Here is a 26,843-nt window from a genome sequence, read left to right on the forward strand (position 1 = left end):
GTATTGAGTATGTAGATTTTATAGGCCAAGACTGAGGTCTAGTTCAGAGGAAGGCTCAGAAGAGCCTGGCTAGAGTTTGCTCAAGGAGAGACTCTTTGCCAATTCCCATCTAGAAAATGGGAGTATGCATTATTTTCCTCCCTCATAAAAGGAAAATACTTGTCTCTTCAGATCCTTTTCTTCCTGTCTTGAATTCATTTGTGTGAGAATGTGATGCTTGGAGCTGCAGCAACTCTGTCTTGACACGACAAAGAAACAAACTAACAGGTGAATAGCTAACTCCCTAAGAATGGCATTATGGAAAATTAGACAGAGCCTTGATCCTTGATGACAGCCTTGAATCATAGGTCCAAATCTGGAACCAACTATTTCCAGTCTCCCCTTTTCTTTCTTTCCTTATTTTTTTTTAGAGAGAGAGAGTGTGCTCGAGTGGTGGGGGTGGGCAGAGGGAGAGGGAGAGAGAGAATCTTAAGCAGGCTCCATGCTCTGTGCAGAGCCCAATGTTGGGCTCAGTCTCATGACCTTGATGTCATGACCTGAGCTGAAATTAAGAGTCAGATGCTTAACTGACTGAGCCACCCAGCGGGCCCCTATCCCCCCTTTACTTTTCAATAAACTTAATTTTAGAATATATTTACTAAAAAGTTGCAAATATAGTAGAGAATTCCCTATTATTAACATCTTACTATTATTTGTCACAAGTAAAAAAGCAACATGGAACAGTAGTATTCACTAAGCTCCGTGCTTTATTTGGATTTTACTAGCTTTCCTCCTAATAGCTTTCTTCTATTCCAGGACGCCCTCCAGAATATCACATTACATATAACTGTCATGTCTCCTTAGTTTTTTTTTTCTTTTTTTGGTTTACGAGATTTGAGTTTGCTTGTTTTTCATGAACTTTGACAGATTTTGTCAAAGTACATGATCGGGTGTTTTTGGGTTTGTCTGATATTTTTCTCAGTAAGAATTGGGGTTATGGGTTTTGGGGAGGAATACCCTAGAGGTGAAGTACCCTTCTTACATCTGGGGAGCACGCTACCAACATGATTTATCACCATTAATCCTCATCACCTGACCAAGGCAGTATCTGCCAGGTTTCTCGACTGCAGTTAATTTTCTTCCCTCTCCATACTGTACTCTTGGGAAGCAAGTCACTAAGCCTCGTGGGCAGTGGGTGGGCAGAAACTGAGCTCCATATCCAGGAAGGATTTGGAATTCTGTAAGGCTGGGACTGGGGTAGCTAGGCTCAAGCAAGTGGAGTGGGGCGAGGCCAGGCCCTGGCCAACCAAGGGAGGGGTGGGGCGGGGTGAGGCGGAGGGAAAGGTTGCCAGGTAGGGCCAGAGGCGGGCCCCGGGGCGTGGCGAGGGTCGAAGGACCGAGGGAGGAGGAGGGGAGCTGGCGGCTTTAGGGCCCGGACTGTGCCGGCTCCGCGCCCTAAGAGGCCCCTCCCCTCTTCTAGGGAGGCAAAGACTGCGCAGGCGTACGCTGCGGGACGCAGGTTCCCCGCCTGAGTGCCCTGACCCCAGCTGGGTGGGGCGGCCGCGGCGCTTCCGGGAAACTAGGCGCAGGCGCAGGCGCACGCGGGGAGGCGGCGGCCACGGCACGCCGAGTCCTCTGACGCGCGACTGAGGACTTGGGTCGGTTAAGACTGTAGGCGGGCGTGCGTGCGCGCGCTCGGCCTCTCCCACTGCTGCTTGGGCCCGCTCCTTAACTGGCGTTCATTTGGGGCGCTCTTCTTTCTGGGTTTCCTCGCGCGCGGGGCCCGCCGCCGCGCCGAGGTGAGCCGGCAGGACTTGCAGGGTGACGGAAGCTGGGGAACGCGGGGTGCCTGGGTCCCGGCGCGGGTAGTGCTGGAGCTTTCCGTATGTTTTCACTTTCTGGTGTGAAAAGAACGGCTCAGCTCGCAGACGCCCACCAGGCCTGGCGTTACGCTGCGCGCTGCAGTAACCCCCCCGCCCCCCTCCCCCGTCATCTGGATGGATGACCCCCTCCAGCGATGTCGCCCCAGAAGCTGTGGTTGAGGTGCACTGGGGGATGCGCAGGAGCCTGCGGCCGGAGTTGCTCCCTCCAGGTCCCGAGGCTCAGCCTCAAGTGCGAGTCCGAGGCCGGGGGGTTAGCCGTGCTGTCACCGGGCGTCCGGGTGCTGGCGGGGCTCTGGGCACCGGAGGGGACGAGCCGCGGTTGGCTCTGGGACCCGGCTCGCAGCCTTTGTGTAGATCAGGGAGCCTTCCACTGCTGCAGTGGGATGTTAATAGTGCCCGGACTTCTTGTTACTCATTTCTGTCCGGTATTTATTAGTAGTAGATTTTAAAACCAGTTGTATGGTTAACATGCACATATATGCACATAGTAATAGTCATGTTATGTCGTTTATGTGCTCATACATATATAAGTCACAGAATAGGAGGATACAAAAGTAATTGTAAAAGCCCCCTCCTCAGGCACGTTTTTGAATAGCCTTCCTTAAATTCTCTTGTTTTATGAACATACAGAATGTGTCAGAAGCAAATCCAAAAGGGATCATTAAATGTTCTGCAACTTTATTTTTCATTTAATGTATCTTGAGCATTCGGACACCTTAGCACATACCTTCTTCCTATTAATGGCTGCATAATACTCCATTGTCTGTATCACTCTGGTGTGGTTAATGGATTTCCTTTTTTATGCTTCCAAAGAAGTAGCATGTAGAAACTACAATAGTAATTTTGGATTTTACGATCATTTGTTTTGCCTGCTTTCTTGGGTCTCATTCCCTCACTAATCTGTTGCAACCCCCCATTTACTTATATTGATTTCAGTATCCTGGTTTTAAGAACAAATCATTATTTCCTTCATATTAAAAGAGGATCTTTTTTTTCTCTAAGACTTCCTAGCTGATGAGGGCTTCCTGGCTACCGTTTTTTCAAAGTATCTTAGGTTGGTGCTTAGTAAATGTTGATTAGAATTGAGCTGTGTAAGTCAGCAAAGCATACAGTTGTGAAATCGGTTATGAGGATTTCGATGATTAATCAGCATTTAGTAGGACCTCAAGATAAAACTATTTTAGAAGGACCGGTGTAATGAGCATTGCCTTACTGCCCAAGGAATCATGATTTAGCTCACAGTATAAATGTTTTCTGTACAAAAACACTTCAGAGAAATGGTTTACCAAATAATATGTTTGTGTATTTAAATCCTTGTAGGTATGAAGAACAGTGATTATCATACAGTTGGAAAGAAAGGCAAAGAAAATGCTTTTTGTGCTGGATTGGGCAACTGAACAGAAACTGCAATTTTAGGATGAAGAAGGGAAGAGGAAGAACAAGCCGGGTCAGAAGACGGAAACTCTTCAGAAGTTCTGTATCAGGAGGTACAGCTCTGATCTTCTGTTGCCAGGGATGAAAAGAAGGAATCCTTTGTTGAGCGGTGTTAACAGATATACATAGTTTTTCTCAAAGGCACGTGGGCAGTGTCCAGAGAGAATATTTCCTTTTTTTTTTTTTTTAACTTTCTGTCAAGGTGCTCAAGGAGTATGAGTGTGCTTTGTTAATAATACTGATCAGTACTTACTGTAAGCTCTTACATCAAATTTTTTCCCATCCAGGGAAAATTAATTCTGCCACTCAAGACTCATTTCTATTAGGATGCATGTTGAATAACTTATTTGGTAGTAGATAAAAGAGAAACTAATTCTGCTTATCTTCCACTATTTAACAATGCCATTTGAACATCATTTTGAAAGAACATATTCCATTTCAAGTTGTCTGGTTTAGGAAAATTGTTGAGAAAGGAATGCATGTTTTGGAATATGATAGACCTTCTAATTATCCAGATGCAATTATTTCAACCTGTATCTCATTTGTGATCTCATCTAACTCTAGGTACATTAGGTTTCCTAACACCTCTTTCTTAAAGAATACTCTTTTTAATAGTGTCATTATGTTCTTTTAAACCCTTGTGGGACTGTGAATATATTTCCCATTGCTTCAACTATGTCTTCTCTAGGGATGACTCCCAGGTTTGTTTCTAGTCCTGACCTTCCTCCTGACCTCCAGCTGCCTGTAGAATATCAGTGTTTGGATATAGATTCATCATTTCAGATTCTGTGTAACGGAGTCTGAACAAGACATTGCGTGTGGAAGTGCTTGGCCAACTGGAAAGTACTATGTAAATGCAGTTGTTATTTTTGATAAAAATTAATAAAACACCTCCGAGTTGACCCTAAGCCTGTCAGAAAAATTACTAAAACTCCTAGTTGACCCCAAGCCTGTCCGCACCATCTGGAGCAGTCTTTTTACTATTTCCTTCTTTGCTCTCTGTGGCCAGTGTCCTACTAAATGTTGTCTAGTTTTTCTTAGGTTAGCTTCCCCTCTGTTTACTCTTGGAAGATGATTTCAGGCGACTCTTCGCTGGTTTACCTACACCTTGTTTTTCTAACCTGCTTGTTATTTCATTTGTTGCTGTGAGTCTGACTCCTAAGGAACTACTCATATGTTGCCTTTTTCATGGATTTTCATTCCCTTTTGCCTGATATCTGTGGGCTCCATCCTGCCACTCCTGTACCAGAAGTATGTTCTCTCCATGCCGCTCCCTGGGCACACCCCACACGTCTACCTCTGCCATTCCTCATAATCCTTCAGTCTAGAACACCTGTTTTCCTTCTCTCTGCTTATTCAGTTTTTCTCCAACCTTTAAGACTGAGCTGAGATCTTATACTTTTGGTAATGTCACTTTCAGTTTTCACTAACACCACCCTTTGTTATGATGCTTATTGGGTGTTATTCTTAAGGAGCTATGGTTTTTTTAGTTGTTTCTTATGGAAGTCTTATTTCCCAACTAAGTTGTCAACTTTTGAAGTTGAAGAACATGTTGAACATTCCCCACTGTGGTTAACATAGTGCTGTGTGTATAGGAGTTGCTCATTAAACGCTCACTGATTAAATGCTGTTACTGTAAAATCTTGTTCTCTGATTTATGGTGGCATATTTTGGAAGGCTTATATCTTGGATCTTGGTTTTTTTAAATCATGTTTTTAAAAAAGTTTTATTGAGGTATAATTGACATACATGAATGTCAATATTAAAGTGTATAATTTGATAGATTTTGACATATATGTTCACATAGGAAACTATCACCACAATCAAGATAATGAACATATCCACCCATCTCAAGAAGTTTACTTGTTTCCCCTTGTAATCCTTTCCTTTTGCCCCTCTTTAACTGTACCTCCCCCCCCATCCAGGCCACCACTGATCTGCTTTGCGTCCCTGTCGATTTATTTGCATTTTATAGTTTTATATGATCACATAGTATATGATATAGTAACATATAGTATTTGGCTTCTTTTACTTAGCGTAGTTATTTTGAGATAATTGTGTGTATCTATAGTTCATTGTTTTTTAATTGCTGAATATATTCCATGATTTGTTTATCCTGTTGATGGACATTCGGGTTGTTTTCATTTTTTTTTTTTGACTGTTAGAAATAAAGCTGTTATGAACATTTGTGTACAAGTCTTTGCATGGACACGTGATTTCTTTTTTCTTGGGCAAATACCTAGGAGTAGAAAGACTGGATCATATGGTGGGTGTAGTTTAGCTTTTAAAGAAACTGCCAAACCGTTTTTTAGAGTGGTTGTGTAATTTCACATTTCTTTCAGCAGTTTATGAGAATTCCATTTGCTCCACATTTTTGCCAACACTTCCTATTGTCTTTTTGATTATAGCCATCCTAACGGTACTATCTTATTGTGGTTTTAATTTGTATTTTCCTAATGACTGGTGTGCTTATTTGCCATTTATATAAGCATTCTTTGGTTGACTGTGTAGATCTTTTGCCCATGTTTTTTATTAGCTGGTTTTCTTTTTCTTTTTCTTCTTCTTTTTTTTTCTTTTTAAAATTTTGTATTGTGGTTATAGTGAGGCATTACTTTTTTAAAAAAAGTTTTTTTAAGATTTTATTTTTTTAAAGATTTTATGTATTTATTTGTCAGAGAGAGAGAGGACAAGCAGGGGGAGTGGCAGACAGAGGGAGAAGCAGGCTCCCCACTGAGCAAGGAGCCAGGTGCAGGACTGGATCCCAGGACCCTGAGATCATGACCTGAGCTGAAAGCAGATGCTTAACCGACTGAGCCACCCAGGCGTCCCGACATTACTTTCCATTACATCTTCTTGCTGGCTCTTGTTTGTACTTGTGGTGGCTGTTGATTACTACACATTGGTTTTTTACTGCACTATTTTAGTATAAATTCCCTTCTATGTATTTTTTTGCACCTTTATTCTTTTATTATTTTTTGAGCTGAAAATGCTAATTTTTATTTATTTATTTATGACATTTAATTTTTAAAATTCCAGTATAATTAACATACAGTGTTATCTTAGTTTCAGGTGTAGAATATAGTATACATTACTCAGTGCTCATCAGGATAAATGTACTCTCTGTCCCCTTCACGTCTTTCACCCATCCCCCCACCCACTTCACCTCTGGCAACCATTGTTCTCTGAATTTGAGAGTTTGTTTTTTAATTTATCTCTTTTTTCTTTGTTCATTTGTTTCTTAAATTCCATATATGAGTGAAATCATAGGGTATTTATCTTTCTCTGACTGACTTATTTCACTTAGCATTATACCTTCTGGATCCATCCATGTTGTTGTAAATGGCAAGATTTCATTCTTTTTTTGGCTGAGTAAAAATCCATCATCTCTCGATGAACACTTGAGTAGCATTCATATCTTGTAAATAATGCTGCAGTAAGCATAGGGGTGTACCTATCTTTTGGTATTAGTATTTTTGTATTCTTTGGGTAAATACCCAGTAGTGGAATTACTGGATCATAGGGTAGTTCTATTTTTAATTTTTTTAAGAAACTCCATACCATGTTCCACAGCGCTGCGCCAGTTTGCATTCCCACCAACAGTGCACAAGGATTTCTTTTTCTCCATGTCCTCACCAACACTTGTTGTTTCTTATTTTTGATTCTGACAGGTGTGAGGTGACATCTCATTGTGGTTTTGATTTGTATTTCCCTGGTGATGAGTGATGTTGAGCATCTTCTCATGTGTCTGTTGGCCATCTGTGTGCTTTCTTTGGAAAAATGTCTGTTGTTTTATTTTTCTTGACTTTTTCTTGACTACTGAGAGTTCTTTAGATATTGTGGATACAAGTCTTTTATCAGATAGGTGTTTTGCAAATATTTAATCATTCTGTGGTTTTTCTTTTCATGCCCTTAACAGTGTCTTTCTTTTGAAGAACAGAACTTTAAAATTTTGGTAAAATCTTGTTTATCAATTTGTTGTTTTAAGGATCTTCCTTTTGGTGTTGTACCTAAGAAATTTGCATAACCCAAGGTTGCAAAGATTTTCTACTATGTTTTCTTCTAGCAGTTTTATAGTTTTAGATTTTATATTTAAGTCTGTGAATAATTTTGAATTAACTTTATATATTGTACAAGATAGGACTACGTTTTTTTTTTTTTTTTTGCTTAGGTAGGTCCAATTGTTCCAGCAACATTTATTGAAAAAACTATCCTTTTTTCATTGAATTGCTTTTGCACCTTTGTAAAAAATCAACTATTCATATATGTCTGGGTCTGTTTTTGGACTTTCTATTCTGTTTCATTGATTTCTTTGTTAGTCTTGATGACAGTGTTACATAATCTTGGTTACTGTAGCTTTATAATAAGTTTTGAAATCAGTATTTCAAGGTGGTTTTGACTATTGTAGGTCCTTTGTATTTCCATATGGATTTTAGAATCATTTTGTCATTTTTTTTTGCAAAAAATCCTGCTTGAATTTTGATTTGCATCATACTGAATCTATAGATCCCTTTGGGGAGAATCTGCCAACCCATAAAGAAGGTATATTTCTCCATTTATTCAGGTTATTGACTTGAGATCTTTTAAAAAATTTTTTGTTTTAATTGTGGTAAAACACACATAACATAAAATTTACCATTGTAACCATTTTTAAGTGTAGTCCAGTAGTGTTAAGTACATTCACATTGTTGTCCAGCTAATCTCCAGAACTCTTTTCATCTTGCAGAACTGGGATTCTATATCCATTAAATAGGAACTCCTCATTCCCCTCTTTTCCCTGGCTCCTAGTGGGTACCATTCTATCTTCTGTTTCAGTGAATTTGACTGTTCTAGATAGATTATATACATGGAGTCATACAGTATTTGTCTTTTTGTGACTGGCTTATTTCACTTAGCATAATGCCTTCAAGATTCATCTATGCTGTAGCATGTGTCAGAATTTCCTTCCTAGTTAAGACTGAATAATATTCCATTGTATATATGCCATACTTTCTTTATCCATCTATTGGTTGATAGATATTTAGTTTTTTTCCTACCTCTTGGCCATTTTTGAGTAATGCTGCTATGAACATGGGCAAGTATCTCTTCGAGATCCTGCTTTCTATTCTGGATATATATCCAGAATTGGAATTGCTGGGTCAATTCTATTTTTAATTTTTTGAGGAATCACTGTGCTGTTTTCCACAGCAGCTGTACCATTTTACATTCCCACCAACACTGCTCAAGAGTTCCAGTTTTTCCACATCTTTGCCAATACTTTTTATTTTTATTTTATTTATTTATTTATTTATTTGATAGTAGCCATCCTAATGGATACAGGGTGATACACATTGTAGTTTTGATTTGCATTTCTCTAGTGATTAATAAGGTTGAACTTTTTAAAATATACTTATTAACCATTTGTATACCATCATTGGAGAAATGTCTCTTCAAGTCCTTTGCCTGTTTTTTATTTTTATTTTTTATTTTATTTTATTTATTTTTTCTTTGCCTATTTTTTTTAATTGGGTCTTCTTTTTTCATAGAGGCCTTTACAGCTGTAAATTTCCCTTCTTCACAGTTCTGGAGGCTAGAAGTCCAAAATCAAGGTGTCAGCAGGATTGGTTTCTTCCCAGGGCTGTGAGGGAAACATCTGTTCCACGTCTCTCTCTTTGGCTTGTAGATGGCTGTCTTCCCCCTGTGTTTCTTCTATCATCTTCCTCTACGCCTGCCTATGTCCAGATTTTTCCTTTTTATAATGACACTAGTCATTATAGTATTGGAATAGGGGCCACCCTAATGACTACATTTTAACTTGATTACTTCTATAGAGACCCTATCTCTGAATAAGTTCATATTCTGAGGTTCTGGGGGTTAGGACTTCAATATAGAATTTTGGGGGTACACAATTCAACCCATAATTGATGCCTTTTATTTATTTTTCTTTCGTTTATATTGGCTAGAACCACCAGTACAATGTTGACTGGAAGTGTCTTGTTCCTTGTCTTGTTCCTGATCTTGGGAAAGCACTCAGTTTTCCGTAATTATGTCAGCTGTAGGTTTTTTTGTTAGGTAGTCATTATCAGGTAGAGGAAATTCTCTTCTATCCTTGCTTGTTGGCATTATTTATCAGGAATGATTATTAGATTTTATCAAATGCTTTTCCTGCATCTTTGAGATGATCATATGGTTTTTCTCTTTTAGTTTACATTATTTAGGTATTATTTATTCTCTTTTATGATATGACCACCTGTTTGAGACAGTTTTTATTTATTTATTCATTATTTTATTTTTTTTGAGATCGCTTGAGTGGGGTCGGGGGAGGGGCAGAGAGAGAGGGAGAGAGAGAATCTTAAGCAGGCTGCATACCCAGCGTGGAGCCTGATGCGGGGCTCGATCTCACGACCCTGAGATCATGACCTGAGCTGAAATTAAGAGTCAGATGCCTAACTGACTGAGACACCTATGTGCCCTTGAGACAGTTATTTTTTATAGATGGTGCTCTGATTATGTAGTGATTTTAATTACCATTTTTTCTTTCTTCTCTTGATTAGTGAATGAGAGCTATAAGCCTGAATTTATAGAGCTTAAGAAGTGGCTGAAAGACAGGAAGTTTGAAGATACAAACTTAATACCTGCTTGTTTTCCAGGTAAGGTCTGGCATCAAATCAACTCTCAGGACTTTGCTCACATGAGACATGTGGGCCCAGGTGATGGGAAAGCAGGGGTAGTTCTTGAAGGTGGGCTGTATTCTCTGGGAGCACATTGTGTGTCAGACTTCCTACTTTGTAGCTACAACATTTATTTATCCTTTGTTCTAAAAATAAATTGAAGTAGCTTTTGGAGAGAAATTCCAAAATGGTAAAATAATATTAAAAATTAAAAAAGGGAAGTGAGAATAGAAAAATAAGACAAAGGCAGGGATAAGGATAATACATGGAAACCGTGATTCTAAAATCTTGTTGTATACCTGTCAGAGGTCAGCCACAAATTTGACTTATCTTTCCAACAGCCAGCCAATTTAGATGATCAGTTACCTGAACCTTTGTATTCTATAAACAAAACTAAACAAAACTAAGTTGTTTACTCAGCAGAAGTGCAGGTATTCCTGGAACTTAGACCTGAGGGAAATGTCTTCATTGGGTCTTCATAGGGAAGACATTTATGTAATGTGACCGGTGTCCTTATCATCATACTCAGTGGTTTTAAGGGATGTTTCAAACCATGCAGGGTGATGGGATTATCCCATAGCTCAGGTGAGTCAAGAGTTTTCTAAGGGAAGGAGGTGCTTATTCTCTGGTGGTGTGGCTGGAGGAGAGGTGTCCTTAGGGAGGCCTCAGCAGATACTGCTCCCTCAGCCGGTTTGTGGCTCTGCTCCCCAGGTGTTAGAAGAGGAGCTCTCTGTGTGGCCCTAGCTTCAACAGTCACCTAAGCAGAGGTAGATTAACAAAATTTTCTGGAATTGAGCTTGTCATGGAGTTTGGGTTAGCATTTTCTTCTGGAACATTCTCTTACTGAAGTTGGCAGCTTACTCTGGGTGTGTGCATGCATTCAGCACCACCAGTTCTGTCCAGAAGTGGGCTTGAGGTCACCATGGGGAGGACCAAGATGCTCTTCAAAAGGATTCCAGGTCTGCTGTAGTAGAGACACAGTTGTGCAGTCAGGGCCTTGAAGTTCTGCATCACAGGGCAGGCACAGACCTTTTACAGAAAATTAAATCGTATGCCTCTGAGTGCTCCTTTTGGACACTGAAATGATTAAATACCCATTAGGTAATTTAACTTTGAGCAAATTAACTTCCTTATACAAAATCAAGGTAAATGATTTACCACGTGTGGCCCTGGTTGAATGAGGTGATGTGTGTAAAGTTGTTCCCTACACATCATGACATTGGGCTAAAATCCTTGCTCTGAGCCATAACCTGTTAGGGTTGCTCCTATTTAAGATGGTAAACTATTTTTGTCACCCTCTAACAGAATGTTTAACTTTCTGTTTATGTGTGTCAAGAAGCACAGAAACAGAAAAAGCCACGCTCTTAGATTTTACTGGATGGAGTTCTTCACAAGATGGTCTAGAGAAAATAGTGTCAGGAGTGGACTTGTGCCTTTGGCTGATCTGTGCCTCAGGGGTCACTTTGCCTTAAGAAGGATAGGATTAAAATGATCAAGCAGGGATTGGGATATGTTTAAGTGGAATGCCTGAAAAGAAATAATCTGTCTATAATGTGGAGCAGTGAAGAGCTAGCCGTTTTTAATGGAACAGCTCTTTCTGGGCCTCCAGATTCATGGTCACAGAGGAGCTAAAGCAAAATGGTTTGGTAATGATCATAGCCCACTACTTACAGTTCTGGGGGGAAGGAGCCTTCTGTCTTAGTCAGTTTTGGCTGCTATAACAAATTACCATAAACTGGGTGACTTGACCAATTTCTTCCTTACAGTTGGGGGCTGGGAAGGCCAAGTTCATGGTGTGGGCAGATTCAGGGTCTGGGGAGGACTGATTCCAGGTTTGCAAATTGCCATCTTATAGTTGGGTCCTCACAGAGGGTTGGGAGCTGGACAAGATTTCTGGTTTCTTAGTGCTGCGGTAGGCACTGAATCCCATTCATGAGGGCTCTATCCTTATGACCTAATCACTTACCAAACGTCCCCACCTCCTAAGGCCATTACATTGTGGGTTGGGATTTCAACATATCTTCCCTAAATGCTTTATATACCTTTAGCTCTTATTCTGATAGGAGGGAACGTTTATGGGAGTCTGTCAAATGTACAAAATTCTGGGGAATTAATCTTAGTTTGTGGAGGGGCAAGGCAAGATTCCTAAGTTGCAAGTAGGATTCAGTCTTTAGACTCTCACCTGATTTATGCTTTGGGGATTGATCCCAGTATTTGCTTTTGCCACCAAAAGCACTGGCCAAATCTGGGTCTCCCAGGTGGATTTATGTATTTATTTTTATTTAAAAAAATTTTTTAAAGATTTTATTTATTTATTTGATACAGAGAAACATAGCGAGAAAGGGAACAGAAGCAGGGGAAGTGGGAGAGGGAGAAGCAGGCTTCCCGCGGAGCAGGGAGCCCAGTGCGGGGCTCGATCCCAGGACCCTGAGATCATGACCTGAGCGGAAGGCAGACGCCTAACTACTGAGCCACCCAGGAGCCCCCCAGGTGGATTTATGATAGCAGAAATTTTTAGGTGCAGGGAAGTCTGTAATAAGCTTTCCTTTTATAAAAAGATCCTAAGGGCCACTTCCTGCCTTGCCTTAGTAAATGCAGGTTACTGTGATGTGTTCTGATACTGAACATTATGTTGTAGAAATACAGGTAAAGTATCTTCCAGATTTATTCCATATGCCATGTTCTGCTCATATATGTATTTGAAGAGAAATTTCCACTTAACTTAGCACATGAGTCTTTTAAAGGATGACCCCATAGGAAAAAAAAAATCCTTCCATTAGTAGTTGGTTCCAGGAAGGGTTCTGGCCCACAGGGATGATTAACTCTGCTATGGGACACATGGAAGAAATTAAATAAGTTTTTGAAACCAAAACCATGTGTCTGAACAGACAGTATGCTTCTGGGTTGATAGATGAGTTAGGACTCATCAAATCAGACTTGCCAGACACCTGATCCAGGATCAAGGCAGGAGTTCCCTCCATGAACTAGGAACTCCCCGTAGTCCTGCAGGGCTTGACCTTTGCTGAATTATATTCCCTCCTAGTTGAGAGAAAAAGAAAAAGATCAAGACCTATGAATTTGAAAAGATGAATATTCTGTACCCCATATAATAATTATAGGTCATAGGGTACCTAGGCCTGCTGGAAAAGCTGCTGACTGTTACAGGGAAGGAGCCTTGGGCTTAGAAGGGTAAATTTCTGGGCAGTAGTGATGTTGACAGTGCAGTGGGTGAAGTTACTTGCTGTGACTGCTCTGGCCGAGGCCTTGGCTCATGGGCAGGGGCTGGTCCTGGATCTCCCCTGTTGAGCTCACCCAGTCAAGGAGAGTCTAATGGCTTTCCTGGTCAGGGAGGGGAGGGTATAGTCTTTAGGCTTTGTGGGAGCTGAGTGGGTTTATTGGTCAGCCAGTCAGAGGTCTCAAGATCATCACTGGGAAAGCTGGCTCCGGTAGTGGGTAAACGTGGCTTGAGGGTCCAGCCTCTCAGGTTGGGTGGGCATTGGGAGTTGGCCCCCAGCACAGCTGCCAGGCCCCAGGGGAGCGGGTCCAGCTTGAAGGGTCCTGTAAGACACCCAGTAGCAGATCTGTATAAAGTCGATGATCTTTAGGTCTTGACTCTGCTCTTCAAGGGTTATAAACCCAAAAGGAGGTCAGGACATTTTCTAGAACAGCTTCTTGATCCTCTCTTTCCCCTGAGAGTCAAAGAATGAGAGAGATACCCGGCTTCAGCTTTGTGTAATTTTGAGGTTCAATTGCATTTTTTAAAAAGATTTATTTGGGGGCGCCTGGGTGGCTCAGTTGTTGAGCATCTGCCTTTGGCTCAGGTCATGTTCCCAGGGTCCTGGGATCAAGCCCTGCATCGGGCTCCCTGCTCTGTGGGAAGCCTGCTTCTCCCTCTCCCACTCCGCCTGCTTATGTTCCCTCTCTGGCTGTCTCTCTGTCAAATAAAATCTAAAAAAAAAAAAAAAAAATATTTATTTGAGAGAGAGAGAGCACCAGCAGGCCGGGGGTGGGGGGAGTGCAGAGAGAGAGGATCTTCAGGCAGACTCCCTGCTGGAGCACAGAGCCTGACGTGGGACTCAGTCCCACGACCCATGAAATCATGACCTGAGCTGAGACCAAGAGTCGGATGCTTAGCTGACTGAGCTACGCAGGCGCCCCAGTTCTGTTGCATCTTTTATTCAAAATGATATCCTTAAGATCTTGAAGATACCATAGATTTTTTTTGTTTTTTCTTTTTTTGGATATCGTAGGATTTACCCTTTTTTTCTTCTTTGTGTCTTAGGTACAGGAAGAGGGCTGATGAGCAAAACATCCCTGCGGGTGAGAATTTCTCTTATCCTTGAAACCTAATGTAGATTTTGCTGCTTTGCTTTTGTGGTTCAAATCAAGTGAATTAAAAATATTTCAGATACACAGCCATTTTTTACCTAATGATAGGTTTGAATACAATTGTGTCAGTTAGCTTTAAGTTTGCTGCATAGAGGAGACAGACCCAAAGTAACAGCAGAAGGTTATTTTGCTCTCAAGTAAACAAGCCTGGCTGGGCAGACCTGGGCTGGTGTGGTGATCCCATGGCCGTTCGAGGCCCAGACTCCTCCCAGCTCTCTGTCCACATCCTAGAGGAAGCCCCACACCCTCAGGTCCAGGGAATAGCTCCTGGAGCTCGAGCAGCAAGATGGAATAAGGGGGTGAGGAAGGGCAGGTCTCCTTCTTTTAAGAAAATTCCAGGCCTGTCACATCTGCCATTGACCAGGTACACAGCCCCAGGTGGCTGTGAGGGAGGTGAGACGTGTCCTTTCCTGGCACAGTGACCTCCCGGTAGGATTGCATTAACAGCAGGAGGAGAGAAGGCATGTTGGGTTGGCAGCTAGCCATCTCTGCCTCAGCAAATTGTATAAAGCAGACCATATTTTAAATGTGCCAGGGGAGGGAGCGGTTCTCATCTGAGAGCGTGTGCTGGGTACGCTAAGTACAAGCCTGAGTGAGCCTAAGCCTGGGCAGGCAGCGGGCAGAGCCTCGGAGCCTGTCCCAGGATTGCCTTCAGCTGGTGGTGGGACCCCCCCGGCTTGTTTTCTCACCTGGAGAACGAGGAGGTACATGACATAGATGATCTCCAAGGTCCGTTTTAGTTCTTTCTATGCTATTTAAAGGATATCTAATGCACAATTTTCTGTGAAGCTAGAAATTAATTCCTTAATTTATTTTTAGTTCCTTAATTTTAAAATCCATCTATGTAAATACACATTTGGCCTAAAGAATGGTACTTTTTAATGTTGTAATTCTCTTATGCCACTTTTATTTTTTTATTTAAAACTGCTTAATTGTAAAATATGTATGACAAAATTTATCATCTCAGCCATTTTTAAGTGTACAGTTCAAAAATATTAAGTACAGTCACATTGTACAATATTTTTATTTTTTGAGGGAATATGTAATTGTGTTCTGGCTATTTTGGGAGGGGAAATATACTTCTCATGTGTATGGCAGTAAATGTAGGTAGTCTTTGTTTAGATTATGAAATGATAATTGGCAGTTGCTTCACATCTGCTTTCAAATATGACCTTTGGTTAAGCTTTTTGAAAATTGGGACATATTTTACGCATAGTGAAATGCACAGATTTTAAGCATCCAGTTTGGTAAGTGTTGAAGATGAAGAGATTTACTCTAGTCAGGACACAGAACATTTTATTAAGTGGCTTTTTTAAAATCAGAAAATTGCGGGTTGTTGGAGCAGGAAGGGACTATAGTGATTGTCCAACTTGATCTTGATTTACAGATGAGGAAACCAGAAATTGAACCCAGAAGATTTTTGGCTGAGATTTTTAACCAACTTAGATGCCAGTTATAATGAAATCCAGGATCTTAATTAACATCAGGCTGCTTAATGCTTTGTTTCTGGTGTCTGTGACTTGACATCTTAATTTTTCTTCTATGTTTCTGTCTCAGTGGGAGGAACTGAAAACTACACTTCTGTAAAATGAGACCCATGTGCTGGCTGGGCTGCCCTTTTCTTAGTCTAGTTGGCACAGGTTATATGGAGAGTAGGCCTTTGCTGGGAATAGTCGCTGGACACATGGATTTCATCAGATAAGAGTTGTTTTGAGTGGTTTCTGCCTGCTTCCCATAGCACTATTTCCTGGTGTAAGAAAGTGAAGGAGTGATATGATTTGTCAGGAGTGTTTCCACATTCTTTTCTGATGAAGGGTTGACTGCTAGTGGATGTTAGTCACATAATTAGCCTTTAATTCTTGTTGGGCTTGTAGTACCTGCTCTTGGAGCAGACTTGCCCGCAACCGCCGACTCAGGGGCTTGGGAGCCACACTGTTGGTGGGCTCTTCGGTGTCTATGGCTGGGTTATCCTGGGTTCTTAGTGGACGATTGTGACTCAAGTACACAGTCCTTCTCAAAGCATGGGTGTTCTAAACTTCACTTTCTTTTTGGTAAGGAGGGACAGATGATTATTTCGTTGCCTGAGAGTTGCCTGCTCACCACGGACACAGTGATTAGAAGCTACTTAGGGGCGTACATTGCTAAGTAAGTGAACGTATACATGCTCGTCTGGTGCAAGCGCTTGTCTTGTAAAGTCTACAGCATTGGCAGATAATGTCCTCTAAGGCAGAGTTTGTTAGGACCAGCCCCTTTGTATACCTCATACATATTTGAAATGATTCAGAAGGTTTACTCTGTGCTTGAGTTTGTTCTTAATTCATTTTAAGCTGCATTTTTAAGGGTTTTAATAGGCTGCCTGGGATGTGGGTTTGAATCCTGATGTATCACTTACTAGAAAATGAAGATAAAGTGGGAGAATAGATGTCAATCATTCTGAGTGCGTTGACTCCTCCTAGCCTGTTCTCCATCGTAGTAGGTCTCCACAGATGTTACTCTTATTTTCACCCTTATTGTATTTACTTGAATTCTCCTTCAGCTACGAAGAGCTGTTGACATTATGACATTATGTAGTTTTGTTTAGCATAGAAGAGAGGAGGCCAAAATAGGAGAGAACTATTTTCTGGCTTTTGTTATAGTGGGCCTTTGTTCTGGGGGACTTTCTGAGGACAGAGTGAGTGGGATCCTTAGCAGAAGAAATTATGAGGGTTGTAAGATTGTATTGTTTCTTAACTCAGGGTCTAAGTTCTGGACTTTTAACCTCCTTGGCATGTTTTTATGAGGGCAAATGTATCTGAGTAGAAGAAGGGATGTTCTTTGTATTAACATTTTATATATCATTCTGAAATTTTGAGTAGGATATTTGGCAATATAGGAATCTGGACTTTGAGGGATTAATGAAAACTTTTCTAAATACATTCATGCAACATTAGATACTGCAGTGTATAGTTTGTAATAGAGTGGGTAAATTTAGGAATTAAAACTTTAGAACTGTAGCAAATATATAATGAGCTGATTCAGTTTTCTGTCTAGGTTAGTGTCATACAGTAGAACTTTTTGCAGGAATAGAAATGTTTCACTCTGCTTTGTCCAGTATGGTAGCTATTAGCTACATAACGCCTATTGAGCACTTGAAATGTGGCCTACATGACTGAGGAATTGAATTTTAAATATTATTTAATTTTGAATAACTAAAACTGAAATAACTACATGTACCCAGTGGTTACTGTATTGGGTGGGGCAGGTCTAGGTTCTTTCCGCCAGTTTTTTCCCCCCATCAAGTTTGATACCCTTATCCAAGTGAAATAAGTGAACTTGGAGCAGAAGCTTTAAAACTGTAGAACCAAGTTGGAAGCAAAGAGGTTGTTTATAAAAAGGACTCTCTTGCAAGCAATGCTGGTACTTGGGTTAGTGAGACAGTCCTTGTTACTCTTTAGTGTGACTTGTTTAGGGCATTTACATCGGGATGCGCTCTGGAGAGGAAAGTCTTGAGGAAGCAAAACCCTCCCTTGGGTGCACGGAGTAAACGTGGGAGTGCAAGGGCAGTTTGGCCACAGCCCCTCTGGGAGCAGAACAAACCACTAGGAGATCTGTATCTCTGGCTTATTCCATATTTTAAATAAAAGTAATTCTTTTAATCCGGCTTGTATTTTTTAAAAGGTGGCAGCCTCCTCCATCTCCTCTGCTGGCTCTGTGCACCTTTTTAGTTTCAGAAAAGCATGCTGGGGACCAGTCTCTCTGGAAGCCTTACCTGGAGATTTTACCGAAGGCCTACACCTGCCCTGTATGTTTGGAGCCAGAAGTGGTGAACCTGTTTCCCAAACCTTTGAAGGCAAAGGCTGAAGAGCAGAGAGCCCGCGTGCAGGAGTTCTTTTCTTCCTCCAGAGACTTTGTCTCTTCCCTGCAGCCTCTGTTTTCTGAGGCTGTTGAGAGCATCTTTAGCTACAGTGCCCTCCTGTGGGCTTGGTGCACGGTCAACACCAGGGCTGTGTACGTGGAGCACAGGCAGAGGCAATGCTTGTCCGCAGAGCCGAACACCTACGCGCTCGCCCCGTACCTGGATCTGCTCAATCATAGCCCACATGTCCAGGTGAGAAGTCAACAAGGGTACACATGTTCTGTTTTGATAGGAAGGACTCTGACATGTAGAACCTGACTTTGAAACTATAGAGTGAGGTGTTGCTGGCTTCAGGTAAACCTACCTGCCACCAGGTATTTTCCTGTCTTTTCTCCCAGCCCCCCTTTCCTTTCTGGCATCCCCTCCCCGTGTTTTCCCACTCTGCTCTCCAGGCCAGTAGAGCTCAGTGCTATGTCCCCTGAATGGCCTTGACCAGCAGCACTCCCTCCATCCCCCAGCTTTGGTGCAGAGTCCTCTTTCCTCCTTTAGTATGGGGACTGAAGTCCAGATTGCTTCCCTGTCCCATTCCCTTTGACACCTGGTGCTGTCGCTGTCAGCGTTTATCTTTGCTGTGATCCCCGATTGACTTGCTCTCTCCCTCTCTGAGCTGTGTAAGGATGGGGACTGTGCCTTATTTCTCCCTGTAACCCAGTGCAGGGCCAGGCATGTAGTAGGCACTTGATAAACCCTTACGGAATGGGTGAATATTTGTCGGGAGAAGGAGTCTGGGAAATATTAAAGAATCCCTCTTTGGGAGATAGTCCTAGATCTCGTCTCCAGCCCTTTTCCCCTTTGGCACATAAAGGAGACGATTATATGTGTAGGCATGGTGGGGTAGGTGCCTGGCTTTGAGGGCAAAGGTGTCCCTATGTCGGCTCACCTGTAACCCGTTCAGGGTCCAATTAGAGGTGCACTGGCTGGGCCCTTGCTCGTGTGGTCCTCTTCATACTGCACCCCACCTGGAGAAGATCGGCGGCACCTGGCTAGCCCACGTGCTGGTGCGAGGCGAGCGTAGGGAGACCCATACTGTGCTTTTCTCAGGCGGAGGCAGTCTCCTTGCCTGTCTGCTTCTGCTGTTGTAGAAAGATGCATTTCTGATAGTACTCAGCAAAGGAGGTGGAGGTTAGATGGCCATTTGTGTGACTGATGGTGATGAAGTAATGTTGGGAGCGTGCCTGAAATAGGGTGCTGGGCACAGGGACCGAGTCAGTCCTCACTTTGGTGACTTTATCTTTATTGGGCTGTTAGTGCAGTTGTGCTCCAAGCCAGTGATTTGACAGCCATTGTAGGGGCCCCACAAACTACAGCCTGTAGGCATGTGGCCCAGGGCTCTGGCAGAGCCTAAAATACTTGCTCACCGGCCCTTTATGGAAAAAAGATTGCTGACCCTTGGTCTAAAGTGTATTACAGCTGGCTTTTGGCATGTAACTCAAGACCATGGCCCTAATCTGTTGATGCTGCAAGCTGGGGATTTCAGCCCCGTTCCTTATCCTTGTCCTCATTGGGGTTTACTGTGTAGTGTGGTGGCCTCAGACCTTGTACCCACGCCTTAGTGTGGAGGGCAGGTGGGTCATCTTGGTCCTTTCCTCTGTTACCTGTTAACAGAATTGTCACAAAATCTATATGATTGTGTCAACCAATATCCTGCTGCTCAAAGGCTATGTATTGTGAGACCTGAAATTCATGTGCTGCTTTGACATCTTTGGGCATCACAGGACCCCAGGGGCCTGACTGTGAGTTCCTCTGCTCTCCCTGGATATGCCCCCCACCCAGAGGGAAAGGCCCCATCAGCTGGACTAGCCGCACCCTGCCTGGCCCTCAGCCTGACGGTTTCCCCTCCCTGCCTGCCTCTTCACATGAGCACTCACATCTCCCTGCAGGAGCCAGGGGGTCACCTCCTGTTATTCCCAAGCCTGCTTCCCGTGGCCCCTGCTGGTCACACAGCTCGCAAGTGTAGCCCCTGCATGCCTGGGGTGTCCTTTCCTCTAGGCTGTATATGTGACTAGTGAACTGCTCTCCGGCATACCTGTCCATTTTCAGGAGTCCTGCGTTTGGCCATCCTGAGAGCCCTTGGGCAGGACCCCCTCCCTCACTGAGTGGGCACGTGGAGGCACACAAGAGCCCCAAGTGCAGGGCTCGCATTTTCCCACATGTGGTTAAATTCACATTGTGATGAGTGTTTGAAAGCTGCATCTGACTGTAATACAATAAACTTAATATTTTCAGTTTTATGCTTCGCTTTAAAAAAAACCGTAACAATTTTCCTTCCTAGGTAAAAGCAGCATTTAATGAGGAAACTCACTGTTATGAAATTAGAACGGCTTCAAGCTGCAGGAAACATGAACAGGTGTTCATCTGCTATGGGCCTCACGATAACCAGCGGCTGCTCCTGGAATATGGATTCATTTCCATCCAGAATCCTCACGCTTGTGTTTGTGTCTCAGAAGGTTGGAACCAACTTTGTTCTTACTAAGAAGATACAGTTCTTTTTGTTATCCCCATCTGGGGATGTGGTTTTTTTAAGTTTTAAAAAATGGCAAAACCTTAAAATGTGTATCATTTATTTTCCCCTAGATAGGGGAAGACACTCACTGACCATGTATTTTGAGTGTTGAAGTGAAAAACAAGGCTCCGGTCAGTACTGAGGAAAGGAAGAACTGAGAAAAGTTCTGTTGCATTAGGTCAGACAGAATGGGAAAAAAGGAAGACCCACTAAGGAAATGAATATAATATTAAAAAGATGGGAAGAAATGGAAATTTTTGAACTGAGACATTGTCACTGTCACTAAACACAGGATAGATTAGAGAACAAAAAATTTAAAAATGTTAATTTAAGCACCTACTGTGTGAGGCGCTGTGCTAATGACAGGGATAAATATATAGTCCTTGTTTTGGGGGTTTAATACCATGATGAAATACTGATTTCATTTATGTTTTTCTGTGGGCTGCTAATTAGCCATCATCAGTATTACTATTTAAAAAAAAATAATTTAGCTATTAAATTTATGCTGTGGAAATTCCAAATATTAATAACAGTGCATAGAAAAATGTTTCTTTCCCCTTTCTCCTGAAGCAGCAGAGAACTAGTTTTGTAGGCCATGAAGAAATATGGCCAGAGATTTACTGAGTATATAATTTAGGGTAGTTTTAATAAGTGGAAATAGAAACTTGTTCAAGATGAAACTACTCCATCCTATGGGCAGAATAATAATGTTATTTCTCAAAATAGAAATTAAAAAACAAAAACTGGGCCTTGCCAGGTCTCTTAGAAAACTAGCTTTGAGATTAGCCTCCTGTTATCAGAATAATATTGATGACCATGAAATACTGATTTGCAAACAGTTTGAACAAAATCTACATTTTAGTTATTTTTACACTTAAAAAACCAAAACGTAGAAATATAAAAAAGAAATTTTAAAAGTAGAAAAATCAGTCATTACTCTGCTACCCCAAAAAGCTTTGTTAATTTTTACATGTTCACTTTGTATTGCTTATGATTGTAATCACTAATACCCAGTTTTGAATTCTGGCTTTTGAAAACTTACTGTTAGAAACAATTCCTCATGTTTGTACAGCTCCTATACTTTTGGTGGGTGTAACTTCCCGCATCCTGCCACTGTCTTAATTACCAGGTTTTGTGTGTTGAGGTTGTGGGTGTTTTCTCCCCTGCCCTGGAATTCTGTAGCTTTTCAGGGGCTAACTAAAGATCTCATTGAATTGGACTCACTGGTGCTTTTTGGTGTGAATTAGGTAAAACTGTTTACACATGTCTTGATTGTTGGTGGAAGGGATGGTAATTTTAGAGGGTTCACACTTTTGTCTGATGACACCCTAAATTTCTTTTTCTTTTTTTTGTAGATATACTTGTTAAATACCTTCCATCAACAGATAAACAGATGAACAAGAAGATTTCCATTTTGAAGGATCATGATTTTATAGAGTAAGTGATTTCTCTGTCTCTTAAAATTATTCCTTCAGGAAACTTTGATGAGAAAATTGAGGTAGTGTTTCTGTAGGTACGAGCTACCTCCTGACTTGTTGACAGGTAGGTATTTATTGAGCATTTACTATGTGTAGTAAATTGTGCTTGATGTGGGGCACACAAGGAGTGTAAGATGCTTTTCAAGAAACTTACTTGGGGACATAAGATACAAACTTGAAGTATTATTGTACTAAAAGAAAGCGCTGTTTATACTGAGTGGTAGCCCAGTGTTTGGCTCCAGCACACGGTCAGTGGGATGCACTGGGCTCCTGTAGGCCAGGCTGGCCCTCAGTTACCAGCAACAGGGTGCACGTGCTTAGGGCGCAGGGCTGGGGTGGTGGCGAGGTGATTCCACGCCAAGTGGAGGCTCTGTCTTTCAGAATTTCTTCTGTAAATAAAATCAAGTTTTATGTGATCCAGCAGCAGTGTGAGGGCAGTCTGGCTGTGGTGGCTAGCGTTTGTTTGGTGCCCAGGGGAACTCTGATTCTTCATCTTCCATCGCACTAGGACCTGTGGCACTGGCCCTCTTCCTCTGGCTTCCTCAGCCAGATTCAGCTCCTTACCGAAATTAAATGGAAAGTAGTTTTTTACCCTCCCTTTTTTTTAAAAGACTTAATTTATTTGAGCGAGAGAGAGAGAGAGCACGAGCAGGGGAGAGGGAGAAGCAGATTCCCTGCTGATCAGGGAGCCCGTCTCGGGACTTGATCCCAGGACCCTGGGATCATGACCTGAGCCGAAGGCAGACGCTTAACCGACTGAGACACCCGGGTGCCCCTTTTACATTTTTTTTTTTTTAAACAGAATTTTTTTTTTTTTTTACTCTGGCTTTATTTTTAAGTATTTGCTTTTCTTTTCTCTTTTTTACTTTTCTCTTTTGCCTTTGTGACCAAGACACAAGTTACATAATGTTTAGCCCCTTCAGAAAATGTTTGGCTCTTCAGTCATTTGCCATGGTGTCATGAAGTACTGAAATGACAAGTGTGTTGTTATTTGTTTTTATGCTTTAGAAATTTGACATTTGGATGGGATGGACCATCTTGGAGGTTACTCACAGCTCTTAAGTTGTTATGTCTGGAAGCCAAAGAATTGTAAGTTTCGTGTGTGTTGGTCATGAGCTGTAGTTACAACCTGGACATAACCTTGGAGCTTCTGTTGGTTTACATTCAAATACCCAGCCTGGGAGGAGAAAGGAATGCCATTGTACACCGGGAGGCTTATTCTTTATGGGACTTGACCATGCCCTGAGCATTGCACTTTTAAGTTTTCATCATTTCTGGAATTCTGGTCTTAGAGTCATGATCAGAGTACATGGCCCTGAGAACTTTTTATTCTCAGGTATTTTTTCCCTGGTGACCTGCAGCTGGTAGAGTAAATTGTTTTTTTTTTTTTTTAAAGATTTTATTTATTTATTAGAGCGAGCTCGTGCGCCCACGCGAGTAGGGGAAGGACAGAAGGAGAGGGAGAGAGAGAATCTCAAGCAGAGATTCTGTGCTGCCCCGGAGTGCAGATCCAGCCCCCTGCTAAAGGAGAGGCCTGGATATTTGGAAATATCCATGGGGAGGCAGGTAGAGGGGAACCCCTGGTGGAGACATGCGTCTTGGTTAGGCTCCTTAATGTTACCTTGAGGCTGCCGGTCCCTCCCCCAGCATGGAAAGGACTGTCCGCTGCCCAGTGCAGGGACCTCCTTCAGCCAGGGTCCACTGCTTAGGAAAGGCTCAGATGAGAGAAACCTTATGAAGAGAGGACTTGCTGAAGATGGTGACCCCATCCTCGAGCGGTTGGGAGGACTAAAGGAGTTAATGCATACAGATAGCCCTTGCACGGTGCCTCAAAGTAGTTGGTGCTCATTCAGTAACTCCTGTTGGGATATTGCTGACCTCTTTTTCTGTAGGGACTCAGAAAAAAATTACTCCCTCATCTCAACACCAGAAATAGTCGTGTTTATTCTCAGCAGATGGTGTGTTTTTATCTCATAGCCACTGTGGATTCTGTATCTGATACATTTCCTTCTCTTTATTGTTTGCTAGAAAACTCAGTGGCAAATTTGTGGCCCATCCAAATATGCAGGATTTTAAGGCATGCAATTTATCCTGGTTGTATCTTACCCTTCCTCCTTTCACCTTTCCTTTGTCTTGTTTTCACTGTCCGTTCATCTTACTGTTTATTTCATCTCGCGTAAGTGTCTTTAAGTCCTTCGTGGAAAAAGGTATGAGAAGTCACCCCGAGGCCCCTTTTCCTGCCTTTGAGTTATCCTAACGGTCTGCCACGGTGTGGTAGAACAGGCCCGTGGTGGCGATTCTGCCGGATGTTGTTTGCATGCTGTTTTTACCTCTCCTTAGCTTTGTCACCTAGGGTGAGTTCTTTACCGTTCCCGATTCTGTTTGTGGTTAACGTGGGAATACTAAATGCTTTCTTTGCTAGAATATTGTGAAGGTTAAATTAGATAATTGTTTTCCATGAAACACTGCCTGGCATATAGTGATTTCCTTCCTTCCTTCTTTTCTTTCCTGAGAACTTAGCCATTCCTGAGGTTTCCATTGTTGTCTCTAAAGCTGAAGACTTTTAAGACTTTATTCCATGTGTGGCTTGTCAGCTGTTCTGAATTTCTGAGTGGCTTCTGTATACTTCCACTCTGATGTGGCAGTTGTCACCTTACCTTTCCCTTCCTAAGCCACTGCACTTCGGATTCTCGGCATCCAGAATCTATTCCTCCACCTTCTTCCTCTCTGCTTAGTGCCTCTTGTGAGCGTGTGGATTTGGCTCTTCTGCCTTCTGGCTCAGCGCCTGCCGTGGCTCCCCCTTGCTTACCCTGAAATGTTTCTGCTCCTCTGCCTGCAGAAAGTTGGCTCCGCTTGCCGCCTGAGCCCCATTTCCTGCATATTTTCATAGTGTAAAATGGGAATGACCTGCAGAGAAGGGCTTCACTGTAGATTCCTCCTTCCGTCTCCAGGGCATTTTACCTTGTGAAACGTGTTCTGTTCAGTTTGCCATAGTTTAGGAAAGACCTTCACTTGAAGAGAAGGAAGTGACAAGGAAGTGCTCCTTAGCCCTGAGTCCTTTTGGCTGGGAGTCACTGTCCTGTTCTGTCTTCTGCTCTGTTCCCATGACTGGCGGACGTGACTCCACTTACTTACGTGCCAGACACAGGATTGCAATGATAACCACATTCAGTCCCTCCCTGCAAAGAGTGTCAGTCCCCTTGATTCTTATTCTCAGTTGTTCCTCCTCCTCCTCTACCTTGTCTCCTTCAATGCGGGAGCTGCATGTGGTGGGAAGGTTTTAGGGAATCTGCTAATGGAGTGAGTTTATTATGCTTCTGGAAAAATAGAAGAGTTTGTTGTGTTGAAGTGTAAAAAGTCACCTTTACTTTTTTAAGAGCCTGCTGACATTATCTTACTGAACAATTTGGTTCTAGTACATGCTGGAAAAAAATACTTCTTGGGGAAATCATTTCAGATACAAATGAGAAGAGAAGTTTGGTCATAGCCCAGAAAATATGCCAGTATTTCATAGAGGAGACCAATGCTATGCTGCGAAAGGTATGTTTCTAGAATATTGCATTCTTTTGTTAAAATATTTTGATGAAGTTACTTGTTTGTACATGTTACACCTTATTAGGGCATTGTTTGATGCCTTAAATAGATGAATGTTGATGTAATTTCTGGGTTTTTTTTTGACTGTTAACGTTGTGCTTATATTTTCAGTAGGTAAAATTATTGGATGAATTTTCGAGTACTCTTTTTAAAATATTTCTATTTAGTAAATGTTTTAATTAAATGGGAAATCAGCTCATTTTTTAAAAAAGATTTATTTATTTGAGATCGAGAGAGAGAGAGAGACAATGAGCAGGGGGAGGGGTTGAGGGAGAAGCAGACTCCCTGCTGAGCAGGGAGCCCAACACAATGTGGGTCCCCAGGGATCATGACCTGAGCCGAAGGCAGGCAGATGTTTATCCAACTGAGCCACCCAGGTGCCCCGAGAAATCAGCTCATTTTAATGAAAACATTATTGGGATTGAAAAATAATTTTAATGAACCTTCAAGACATTATGCTAAGTGAAATAAACCAGAATGCAAAAAGACAAATATTGTGTGATTCCATTGTCCAGCATAGGCAAACTCATAGAGACAGAAAGTAGAGTAGAGGTTACCAGGGACTGGGGGTTGGGGGAATGGGTAGTTTGTGTAATGGGTGCAGAGTTTCTGTTAGAGACCATGAAGGAATCCTGGGGACGCATAGTGGTGACGGTTACATAACACTGTGAGCGTATTTAATGCCATCTAACTGTACACGGAAAAGTGGTCACAGTGGTAAATTTTATGTTATATGTATTTTACTACAGTAAAAAAAATTAATTTTAAAATATCTTCCAGGTTTCTCATATGAAAGATGAAGAAGTGGCTTTGATAAACCAACTAACTTTGGTAGAAACATTGTGGACAGAAGAGCTAAAGATTCTGCAGGCCTCTGCTGAGATTCTAAACTGTTTGCAAACACCTTTTAGGTAACTAAATGCATTCGGTCGCCTCCTGTGGTGGGTGTGACTTTACTTAAACAGTTTTAAATGAAGGTTTATTTTGTACAGAATCATTTACAGTCACCAAATGGTTTCTATTAAACAATTGTATACTGAA

At 42.0% G+C, this 26,843-nt stretch overlaps 1 protein-coding gene across 6 annotated transcripts; it reads left to right on the plus strand.

The window, feature by feature from the left end:
* The first annotated feature begins 1,546 nt into the window (after positions 1-1,546).
* SETD4 (SET domain containing 4) lies at positions 1,547-26,843 on the plus strand. Of its 6 annotated transcripts, none has more exons than XM_078075851.1 (11): positions 1,547-1,778; positions 3,183-3,349; positions 9,827-9,922; positions 14,226-14,263; positions 16,389-16,477; positions 17,990-18,419; positions 20,500-20,674; positions 22,086-22,167; positions 23,217-23,297; positions 25,666-25,748; positions 26,583-26,616. In XM_078075851.1, exons 2-10 carry the CDS (start codon positions 3,280-3,282, stop codon positions 25,673-25,675), a joined length of 1,071 nt encoding a protein of 356 aa, XP_077931977.1. In that variant the 5' UTR covers positions 1,547-1,778; positions 3,183-3,279; the 3' UTR covers positions 25,676-25,748; positions 26,583-26,616. The 6 variants fall into 6 exon arrangements, with proteins under 6 accessions (XP_077931977.1, XP_077932021.1, XP_077931923.1 ...); XM_078075630.1 differs by having other exon boundaries at positions 1,551-1,778; positions 25,625-25,748; positions 26,583-26,843; XM_078075688.1 differs by having other exon boundaries at positions 1,559-1,637; positions 25,625-25,748; positions 26,583-26,843.

Source organism: Halichoerus grypus, chromosome 1 (genome assembly GCF_964656455.1).
Source record: "Halichoerus grypus chromosome 1, mHalGry1.hap1.1, whole genome shotgun sequence".
Taxonomy (NCBI): Eukaryota; Metazoa; Chordata; class Mammalia; order Carnivora; family Phocidae; genus Halichoerus; species Halichoerus grypus.